Source organism: Hyla sarda, chromosome 5, assembly GCF_029499605.1.
Source record: "Hyla sarda isolate aHylSar1 chromosome 5, aHylSar1.hap1, whole genome shotgun sequence".
In the NCBI taxonomy this organism is placed as follows: domain Eukaryota; kingdom Metazoa; phylum Chordata; class Amphibia; order Anura; family Hylidae; genus Hyla; species Hyla sarda.
In genome coordinates, this window is record NC_079193.1 from 46,927,843 (window position 1) to 46,939,919 (window position 12,077).

The 12,077-nt window shown below is 41.6% G+C and overlaps 1 protein-coding gene across 2 annotated transcripts in view; it reads right to left on the bottom strand.

Annotated features, from left to right (window-relative positions):
• ITGB1 (integrin subunit beta 1) overlaps window positions 1-12,077 on the bottom strand; it is a 51,507-nt gene that overhangs the window by 33,411 nt on the left and 6,019 nt on the right. Inside the window, exon 1 of one of the 2 annotated variants that reach the window (XM_056519465.1) lies at window positions 7,784-8,053. The exons of the other annotated variant lie outside the window; for it this stretch is intronic. Coding sequence (XP_056375440.1) covers window positions 7,784-7,960 — 177 coding nt within the window. The 5' untranslated portion in view covers window positions 7,961-8,053. Of the gene's footprint in view, window positions 1-7,783; window positions 8,054-12,077 lie in introns of those variants that run through there. 2 annotated transcript variants of the gene reach the window in all.

The window sequence follows — 12,077 nt, forward strand, 5'->3', positions numbered from 1 at the left end:
GACATCCCGGGGAGCGGTGACGGTCCGGAGCGGCGGGGACAGGTGAGTACAACTTCCTCTAACAGTGATCTACAACCTGCGTACCTCCAGATGTTGCAAAACTACAACACCCAGCATGCCCGGACAGCCAACGGCTGTCCGGGCATGCTGGGTGTTGTAGTTTTGCAACATCTGGAGGTACGCAGGTTGTAGACCACTGTCCTATACTTTACATTGCATGGATCCCTTAACATGCAATGGTTTCAACAAACGTTGGTCCGTTTGGAACGGATTACCATCATATGTTGAGGGACCACTGTATTTACAAAATTCTAAAAAAGGGGACCCTACTGTGGAAATCTCAAACAGGATAAATGCTGACCTTAAATGTGCTTTAGAGCACAAACTTATGAAAAATTGATTGATTTTCTTACAGTTCTGCACCCAGTAATACCCACCATGTATTTTCTACCGAAAATACATAAAAATAAAAAACCCTGGGAGACCCATCGTCTCTGGGCGGGGTTCTATCATGCCGCCGGTGATTAAGGAGTGCGCTTATTGTGGCGCTCGGTATCCATTGTTGGTACAAGGCGGGCATGAGATAGTGTTTCTTCTTTGGAGATGCAGTACAATAGACTGTCCATAATTTATCGGCCAAGAGAGTGGTGTCAATCAAGTTATGGCACCTACTGCATCAGAGACAATCTAAAAACAGAGAAGTTATTTTTATGACTGTTGATTGTATCCTATTAGTTCCTTGAGAAACCCCACAAGTTGGGGGGAAACGCGTCGGAACGGATACCAAATTGTAACATTTTATCTTATCACCTTTCTCACGTGGTGTGGGGAGAGGTCCTAGATTATGAGTAGCACCATTGAATATATATGAGAATTTATTTAATTGTACCACTGACATATCCGCAGTGACTGACAGTTGTGGTACATTATCTCTCTCACAGGGTGCTGTCTATCTAACAATAGGACCTGTGTCTCGTTATTTGATATATTTTTTTCACCTATAGGTAACAAATTATAGTTTATTTTTGCTTTAGTTATTCTCATTTTAAAGCATACCATTAAAGTATATATGTTTTAGAAAAAGGTTATTTTCAGCTGCTGTGATACATAGAGAGGAACCTTTAATCTGATAGTTTTTTGTTGCCGTGAAAAAAGGGGTTCTATCACAAGCCAAATTTCAATTTTCCTCGTTCAGGTGTTACGACCATATGCCACAAATTCACGCTCCTACATTAAAGACACTACCGACTTTTTACTTAAACTAGAGTCAGTGGATCTACCGGAGGGTGCCATTTTGGCCTCCTTTGATGTGATCTCATTATACATATCTATTCCTCACATACTGTTCTTACCAATAATTACTTTCAATGACATTTTTTATTTACAGATAGCAGGTACCGCCATGGTCACTAATGTGGTGCCAACTTACGCCAATGTGCTCATGGCGGACCTCGAGGAGACGTTTATGTGTACCACCACTTCGGCCATGTGCTGAAGTGGTGGAGATACATAGATGACGTCTTCCTCATGTGGACAGGTTCTCAACAACTACAGGACTTAGATTTTTTGAACCACATTGACAGACACATTCAATTCACTTGCACATCTTCGAGTAATTGTTTACAATTTTTGGATACACTAGTTATAGTGAAAAATGGCAAATTGGAGACAGAAATACATTAAACCTACCGACTGCAATTCCTGTTTGAGATATGACAGCCATCATCACCGATCAATTATAAAATCACTACCTACAAACCAAATGCTACGTGCACGACGCATTATCAGTATGGAGGACAGGGTTGAACCAGCATTAACAACCCTCATTTTCAAGAAAAGGGGTTACCCTAGGGAACTCATACCCCACAGTATGACACATGTACAGACAACCAAAAGGAGGGACTTGCTACTACCCAAGCTTAGGAATGAGGTACCAAGAATAGCCTTTGTATCCACCTATAACTATAAGGCTGGGTTCACATCACGTTTTCTTAAATACGGCTCCCGTATACGGTTGGGAGGGGGCGGGGCTTAATCGCGGCACCCGCACTCAGCCGTATTCGGGAACCGTATTTAATGTATGTCTATGAGCAGACCGGAGTGAACCGCAGCCTCCGGTCGGCTTCGTTTTTGTCCGTATGCGGTTTCCCGACCGAAAGCAAAAACGGGGTCGACCACGTTTTTGCCTGCGGTCGGGAAACCGCATACGGCCGAAAACGAAGCCGACCGGAGGCTGCGGTTCACTCCTGTCGGCTCATAGACATACATTAAATACGGTTCCCGAATACGGCTGAGTGCGGGCGCCGCTATTAAGCCCCGTCCCTTCTCCCAACCGTATATGGGAGCCGTATTTAACAAAACGTGGTGTGAACCCAGCCTAACTCAGGTGCCATAGCAAACATTTTGAATAAACATTGGTCTATTCTACAAGAAACATTCACCAATATCTCGGAATTTAAATGTAAACCATTGATGTCCTACAGACGACCGCCGAATCTAAGGGACAGGTTAGTAAGGGCCGATGTTTCTTTAAAAAAACAACAGGTGGTTCTCAAAAATATCTAACAGTGGCCAGTAAGGGGTCATACCCATGCAGAAATTGTGTGAGTTGCACATATATGGATAAGGGACAGAGCTTTAAACATCTGACTACAGGGAGGGAATACAATATCAATTTTACTTGAATTGTGTCTCCTCCTTTGTCCATGTCAACTGATCTATGTCGGCGAAACCACCCTTGAGTTCAAGGTAAGGTTGAACCAACATAGATACAGTATACGGAAAAAGCGCCTCGACCTACCCGTATCGAAGCACTTTCGTGAAGCAGGCCACGGCGAAGAGGATTTCCAGTGTAAAATCATTGATTTTCTTGTACCAGTATCAAAGAAAGGAGGAGATAGGATCAGTTTATTAAAAAAGTGAGAACTCTATTGGATTTATGAATTAGGATCATTGAAACCAAGGGGCCTAAATGTTGATTTCATTATTACTCCAGGCATAGGAAAATTTAGATAATTTTCTCTATACTTATATTTTCAATTTTTTACTTTATTATTTTTCATAATTTTATTTCTTTATTTTTTATTTATTTATACTTTATTTTTACGTGTATTAATTATCATAAATTTTTTATTGATCTATTCTATAATTATACGATTTCTCTATATAAATTTTTTCATTACACTCTATACTGTTCTATTCTACTATGTCTATTAGTTGAGTATCTCTAATGTGATGAAGTGTCTAACTATTGTTCATTTGTATGTGTATTCACAGATCAAGCAGAAGTCTTAGAACGGACCACACTCACCGCAAACCCCATGTGAAAATTGATAATAAATACGATACATTCATTATACTGTTTGCCTTCATATTCTATTGTCTGTATCAATTATCTAGTAAAAAAAATCTCTATATGTTATGTATGACTTGTGGGCATTCTTTTCCCTCTACCAAGATGGCCACCGTCTGTGCCGTGCTGCACTGCGCATGCGCGCCGTTCACATGGTGCAGAGAGCGAGTGCGCCATTGGACATACAGGTTTCCAAGACAACACAGTGTTTGACAAGCATGGAACGCCGTAATGGCGGCGGAATAGCGGTGAATGTGATGTCCCTCCCCTTTTAAATGTTTTTTTATCCTACACCCGTTTGCACAATTATATAATTTGTACTGTCTCATGCCTTTTTGCACATGTATATATCTTTATATGAAGATCGGCACTTTGACTACTAAAGTTTAAATGGAACACTGCATATTCGGGATCGACCGATTGGTTTGGCCGATATTAATCGGCCGAAATTCACGATTTTGGACGTTATCGGTATCGGCAAGGTTAATCCGGTAATCTGATAATGCCCCGCACCGCACCCCCACCCCACCCCACCCAGAGATCGCCGCCGCTGCCCCTATTGCCTCCCCCATCCCCGGTTTTATAATTACCTGTTCCCGGGGTCCACGCTACTTCTGGCTCCTGCGGCGTCCTGTGTTATGCTGCGCGCTACGCAATGATGAGTGACATCCTCAACGCGATGTCACTGTCAGTGCACACAGTGACAGCTCAGGAGAACGCTGCAGGAGCCATAAGTAGAGTGGACCCCGGGCCCCGTGAACAGGTAATTATAAAACCAGGAATGGGGGAGGCAATGGGACAGCGGCGGTCTCTGGCCAGGGCGGTGCGGTGGTGGGGAGGGGGCAGTCCCAGTGATAGGACTCAGAAGGACCCCAGGACAGGCAGGGGAGAGAAGCGGGTGGCGGCGGCAGTCTCTGGCACCGCAAAAGCAGCTGCAGTTCATTGATTTAAAGCGCCTGCTTTAAGTCAATGATCTGCAGCGGCGCTGCCTTGGGGGGAGAGGAGATAAATAGCTGATAACTTATACTGGAATATTGGTATAAGTTATTGGCTATCGGCCCTGACCTCCACAGAGTATCGGCCCTTAAAAAAAAAAAAAAAAATAATCGATATCGGTCGATCCCTACTGCATATTGCACTTTACTGTTGCTTCATTGTACTGTATTATCACTGTATTTTTGCATTTTTTTCATCTTAATTATGATATCACTTCATAACGGACTACCTCCTTTCCACATAAATATGTGGCACTTCTCACTGTTTGTATGCTTGAAAAAGCCGGTGGGAGACCGGTGAAACGTTGTATCACTGTTTTTGCAAGGGTCAATAAATCACTTTTGAATTGTTCCTGAAGTGCTGTGTATGCATGGTCTGGAAGTGCCGTGACCAGGCCCTCTCTGCTGGCACCCATCCATCACCACTTATACTTCAGGGTTGTGCTGCCAACAACAAGTCCTTTTACCAGCTATTGCAAAACTACAACCCCCAGGGACGGTGGGTAGACATGAAATTTTAGGGGTACAAACCTAAAATGATTTCACCATTTGCTCATTATATTGCAGATTTACCTCCATATTTGTAATATGACATTTCCCCAAATCGTGCAGCTCTAGTACATTACATGCCCAGGGAAACAGCACTACATGCACTGAAGCACTAAGTCCTGACCAAAGGTTATACCAAATGAAACTTACAATTCATCCTGCAAAAAAAACAAGCCCTCACATAGCCAAGTTGACATAAAAAGAACAAAATAAAAAGTTATGGCTAAGCAAAAGGTATCCCTGCAGTGTTTAAAGTCAAAACAGGCCAAGTTTTGTAGTGGTTTATTTAATAAACAAAAAAAAAACAAAAAAAAAAAAAAAAGTAATTATATAATTTTTTTTTTAATTTTTTTTGCAGTTCAGCCCTATTGAAGTACAAAGGAGATGGTCTGCAATACCAGTCAAGGCCCTTGAGATATCAAGTAGTACTAAAAACTACTCAAACATAATTCTCCATATCATGAGGAAACACAGGTTTCTGCTTGTAACTAATGATTCTGCTGACAGCTGTGCGAGAGAATGACGACATCTCATGAAAAGCGGCTAAAAGCAAAAACAAACCACAGCGACCACCGAATGTGGGGGGAGACAGCTGCAGTAATGTGTGGTGGAGCTCAATGACTAAAGTAAAAGGAAGAATAAGTGTCACTACCAAAGGCCAAAGCTTATAAGACGTCTTCCCCTTTACATAAGCCACGTTCTGCAGTTCACAGGAACAATGGGTTTCATCTCTTTATAAGTAATTCTTAAAGGGGTACTCCGGTGAAAACCTTTTTTCTTTTAAATAAACTGGTGCCAGAAAGTTAAACAGATTTGTAAATTACTTCTATTAAAAAATCTTAATCCTTCCTGTACTTATTAGCTGCTAAATACTACAGAGGAAATTCTTTTCTTATTGGAATGCTCTCTGATGACATCATGACCACAGTTCTCTCTGCTGATGTAATAATAATAATAATAATAATAATAATAATAATAATAATAATGCTTTATTTATTGTTGTCCTTCGTGGGATTTGAACCCAAGTCCCCAGCACTGCAAGGCTGCAGTGCTAACCACTGAGCCACCATGCTGCCCTTAGCATACATCTGCTATGCATGGTTACTAAAATGGACACAGATGTCAGCAGAGAGCACTGTGCTCGTGATGTCATCAGTGTTCCAAAAAGAAAGGAATTTCCTCTGTAGCATTCAGCAGCTAATAAGTACTGGAAGGATTAAGATTTTTTAATAGAAGTAATTTACAAATAAGTTTCACTTTCTGGCACCAGTTGATTTAAAAGAAAAAAGGTTTTCACCAGAGTACCCCTTTAATATAACAGCGATTGTAAGGGATGAGGAGAATAGGTGCACTCACTAGTAACAAGGACTTACAGCCTGTAGAAGGTAAACACAGTGCTATGTATTTGCCTCTTTCCAGATTTCCCCTCTTTTAGCAATTAATCATTTTTGATCTAAACAGGGAAATCTGCCTCTTGTAGCATCACAGGTACCTCTACTGCCATCCCCAGGAGGGGGATCTTAGACAAGTATCTAGAGCAGTGGTCTTCAACCTGCGCACCTCCAGATGTTGCAAAACTACAACTCCCAGCATGCCCGGACAGCCGATGGCTGTCCGGGCATCCTGGGAGTTGTAGTTTTGCAACATCTGGAGGTCCGCAGGTTGAAGACCACTGGTTTAGAGCTCTGTACTGAGCGCTTCCTCAAATTTAAAAAATGTCAATGTAGCAGGGATAAAATCCACATGTAACACATACAGACACAAATCCACAGAAAACTGACAGGTCCATGTAACTTGTCAAAAATGTATTAGTAACCCTTTGAAAAGGGGTAATCCACTGCCCCAGCATACGGAACATTTAGTTCCGAACACTGAGTGCGGGCTGCGGGGGTCGTGATGTCACAGCCATGCCCCTTGTGATGTCCTTCCCCCTCAATGCAAGTCTATGGACGTCACGACCCCCAAAGGGGTATTCCAGGGAAAAAACTTTTCTTTCTATCAACTGGCTTCAGAAAGTTAAAACAGATTTGTAAATTGCTTCTATTAAAAAAAATCTTAATCCTTTCAATAATTATCAGCTGCTGAAGTTGAGTTTTTCTTTTCTGTCTGGCAACAGTGCTCTCTGCTGACATCTCTGCTTGTCTTGGGAACTGCACAGAGTAGAAGAGGTTTGCTATGGGGATTTGCTTCTAAACTGGGTGGTTCCTGAGTCACGTGTAAGAGAGCACTTAGAAAAGAACAACTCAACTTCATCAGCTCATAAGTACTGAAAGGATTAAGATTTTTTACTAGAAGTAATTTACAAATCTCAGTAGAAAAAATGTTTACCCAAAACCTCAAGGAGAGTGTATATAGTATTTATAATTAGAGATGAGCGAACTTACAGTAAATTCGATTTGTCACGAACTTCTCGGCTCGGAAGTTGATGACTTTTCCTGCGTAAATTAGTTCAGCCTTCAGGTGCTCCCGTGGGCTGGAAAAGGTGGATACATTACTAGGAAAGAGTCTCCTAGGACTGTATCCACCTTTTCCAGCCCACGGGAGCACCTGAAAGCTGAACTAATTTATGCAGGAAAAGTCATCAACTGCCGAGCCGAGAAGTTCGTGACGAATCGAGTTTACTGTAAGTTCGCTCATCTCTATAATGAATGGAACAGACCGTGCTTCAATTAACAGTAGAATTTATTATAATATCACATTAATTATAAAAATTGTGGTAGTATTAAGAAGATCCCCCTCACTTATCCCTACTGAAGAAAGGGTCGATACCTAAGTACCCTGAAACGCGTCTAGGAGGTGGATGCCATCTGCATGTGCGGTTTTTCACTTGGCAGTTGCAGCTCTAATCTAATATACCTCGCAGAGGATTTATGCGGCTAACACTTACGGCTCCTATTCCATCTCCACTCCGGTGAGGCCGTTGTTCCAGCAGAGCTCTCAGTGACGTCACACGCCAACTCCACGAGGCCGAGATACTGGAGCACATCCGAGAACCGGCAAACAGCTCTTGTCCCAGATCGGGTACTAACGTGGACTGCCTAACATCAGATACCGGTGAGCGCATAACTCTTATTCTTAAAGCACTTCTATAATCCTGTGCACACAGACGGGCAGCTTAAACAACAGGTCCGGTGCAGTCCGGACCAGCTGCTATCATCACCGGTAACATCTTTAGTCAGCGCAGACAAATATCGGCACTCATAGTCCACAGACTTTCTATTCTACTCTGCTGGAACTTTTAATATCTCTGCCTTCAGAGGATACCGCAATTCTGATACATTTTCATATCAGAAGGACAATACTGCAACACTGTTTCATAACAATTGCCATTCATCTTTATTGAAAGAACAGTTTTGTGATACATTACTAAGTGACATTTATATCTTTACAGTGAACCATTTATTGCATGATATCTGCTATATGAACGCACATTAGAGGCATCAGTAATTTTTTGTGTATTTTATTTTATTGTTTGATCCCCCCCCATAGGGCCCTGTGAGGGGATCTTCTTAATAATACCACCATTTTTATAATTAATGTGATATTATAATAAATTCTACTGTTAATTGAAGCACGGTCTGTTCCATTCATTATAAATATTATATACACTCTCCCTTGAGGTTTTGGGTAAACATTTTTTCTACTGAACTTTTTCCTCTTGCACCTAGGGTATAGGTGCCTACCCAATTTAACCTCGGATCAGTGTATTAATTGTGAGCTGCACTTATTCTTTTTCTTTAATTTACAAATCTGTTTAACTTTCTGGAGCAAGTTGATATATAAAAAAATGTTTTTTTCCTGGATAACCCCTTTAAAATTCACCTAGCTCAGAGGCTCAAACAGCTGAGCTTGAATATGTTTGACTTATTCGGAAGTTGGCGCATGAGCATAGCCATGTGTTTATGCTTTGTCATTAAAATCTTTTTTGGTAATATGGCCCCCAACTCATCTTGGACCTACAGCGTTCCCCTTGGAATAAAAGTGAAAAGTTTTTATCTTCCGCTACACATTTTAATTATTTGTGGCGTTGTCCCAACTGTGTTTTTATCATTACAGGTTTGATCATATGATTACATGTGAGGGGACAATACACCTGGAGAAAGAAAAAAAAACACAAACACACCTACCCATGTTCTTTTCTTCTTTCAATGCCCCAAACTAGCAAGTTGGATTTTGGGAAATAACACCATTGTAGGCATTATTTCTATACTTTACTGATTCCAAGCTGACCAATGAACAAATAAAGATAACGCTATGGTAGAGGGATATTTCAATCCCTCGAATATAAAAACCTTTATGGCCTATGTCACTATTATGAAATTCTTCACTGAAAATGATCCATACAGGATATTAGATTTCCTTGGACACTCAGGATCAGATGTGCGGAGTCAGCTTCTAAAGAAGCTACAAAATACATTCATGCAAAAAAGAAAAAAAATTCTGACTATTGGGAGTTCTGCAGACAGAGTTGGATTTACCAAACAGAAAAAGTCTAAAACTGAAAGACCCATAGTCCTGGCTGTTACATAGGGCCATGGACTTTAAACATTAAGGCCGGTGAATACAACAATGTACACCCAGCAGTAAGACATTTTTGTATCCATCAAGGATTTCACAATAGAAGACAAGCACTGATTTCTTTACACACTTTTTCCGCTACAGCACTGTCAAAAGTTGCCCTGAAAATGTGCCACATATTGGGGGGGGATTTGTCAAATCATATGCACCATGCTGTTAGTTTTATGTATAAGAGTACGTACACACAAGCGCATTTACAGAGTATTTTACGCTGCAGATCTGTTAGTGAAGGCCCGCTCTATGTTGTCTTTACATGTGCCTGCTGGTAGGGGCAATACACCGCGACGAGCAGACACCCTGCAGCGTTGTGCGCGGCGTACTCGCACATCGCGGCCACTCTCCCTGCACTGAGTTATGCACAGAGCTCCCGCGATGTGCGAGTATACGGCGACTCGCACATCACAGTGTGTCTGCTCGTAGCGGTGTATTGCCGCTACGAGCAGGCACATGTAAAGACAGCATAGTGCGGGCCTTCACCAGCGGATCTGCAGCGAAATCCGCTGAGAAAATCCACTCGTGTGAACGTACCCCAATAGTCTCCAATGTATATATAGCAGCCTATACATTCCTGCAAACCACAGCTGTTGCAGAACTTTTAAGAGAATAAGGTAAAGCTTCCTGTCCACTGAATAAGGCTGCGTTCACATGGCCGTCTAGACCCATCCCGTTCTTCTCCCGTCAAAAATGTAAACGGACAACAACAGATGTTATCCATTTGTGATAAAAAAAAGAAAAAAGAAAACGGATGCAAACAGATGACATAAAAGGCTCATCCGTTTTTCACAGACTTCAATGTTAAATTTACTGTATCAGTTTTTTTCTTCCATTTTTTTGACGGGAGAAAAAAAAAATACTGCATGCACCATCATTTCTCCCGTAAAAAAAAAAAATAAATAAATAAATAAAAAACAGAAATGAGTGCAGACTGGTGCAAACGGATGTGAAAGGATTGTAAAAAAAAAAAATATATATATATATAAAAAAAAATCCCATTGACACCAATGGGATTATTTTCCAAAAGTTTGTAATCCGTTTACAAGCAGCAACAACAGAACCTAAACGGGGGAAAAAACAGGGCCAGACGGCTGTGTGAACGCACCCTTGCATAAAACAATCCTTTAAAAGAAAAAAAAATTATAATAATTTGCAAGCAACAAAGGAGAACTGCATCTGCTTAAAAAAATTAAATCACATTTGTGATGTGAAAAAGGAAAAAAAAAAAAAAAAAGCAATTTTGCATATTTGGGGTTTTTCTTTTTTACGCCATTCACCTTGTGGTCAAATGTACATGTTATTTTGATACTTTAGGTTGACCTGATTGCAGCAATACCAAATTTGTTTCGTATCCATCACGTTTTACTAATTTAAAATATTTCTTTTCTGACACCTATAACATTTTTATTTTTCCATATACTGGGCTCTATGATGGCTCATTTTATTAGGCATAATCTGCTGTTTGTACTGGTACCATTTTAGTATTGATTGGACTTTTGATAGTTTTTGACTTCATTACTTCAAAACACGCAATTCTCTGGTTTGGTATTTTTTACACCAACACAATTGATAGCACGGGATATTTAATGATATATTTTGAAAGTTTGGACAATTCCGCACGTGTCAATATCAAGTGTGTTTTTCATTTTTATATGGAAAATGGGGGTTGTGAACTTTTAATATGGGAGGGGTTAATTTTTTTTTTTTAATTTTTTTTTTTTTTTTACACTTAATTAGGCCCCTCTGGGGATTTTTAGGAGGAATCGGATTCCTCATACAGATAAATGCAATTCCATAGAACTCCATTGATCTGTGCTCATTTGGTTGAGCCTCCTGCAGTTTGTGCGTTTTATACGGCAAATACACATTAAAACCCTGTCCTATCGCGGCGGTCCCTGCGGCCATCAACGGCCGAGACCCGCGGCTAATACAGGACATCACCGATCGAGGTGATGCCCTGTATTAACCCTTCAGACGTGGTGATCAAAGCTGACCGCCGCGTCTGAAGTGAAAGTGACACGAACCCGGCTGCTCAAAACGCGGCGTCCCCAACAGCTTACAGGACACCGGGAGGGACCTTACCTGCCTCCTCGGTGTCTGCCCCGTGCCGGGATCCCCTGCATGGCCGGCGCTCTCCTTCGTCGTCATCACGACGTGATGGCGGTGAGGGAGAGTGAGGATACCAGGCAGCAGAGATGTTCTGGAGCGACAGGACACCCCAGAAACGCGGCGACAGCGATGGAGGGCGACATCCTGGGCAGCGGTGACGGGTCCAGAGCGGCGGGGACACGTGAGTATTACCGCCTATACCAGTGGTCTTCAACCTGCGGACCTCCAGATGTTGCAAAACTACAACTCCTGGCACGCCCGGACAGCCAACGGCTGTCCGGGCATGCTGGGAGTTGTAGTTTTGCAACATCTGGAGGTCCGCAGGTTGAAGATCACTGTCCTATACTTTACATTGTATTTGGTTCAGAATCTTTTTTTTTTTCTCCTAGATTTTCCTCTTTTAAAATTGGGTGCGTCTTATATGGCGAAAAATACGGTAATGGGAAATGAAATAGGGAAACTATTCTTGTCTTGTAAATGTTATTGTGGACATTTGAGCA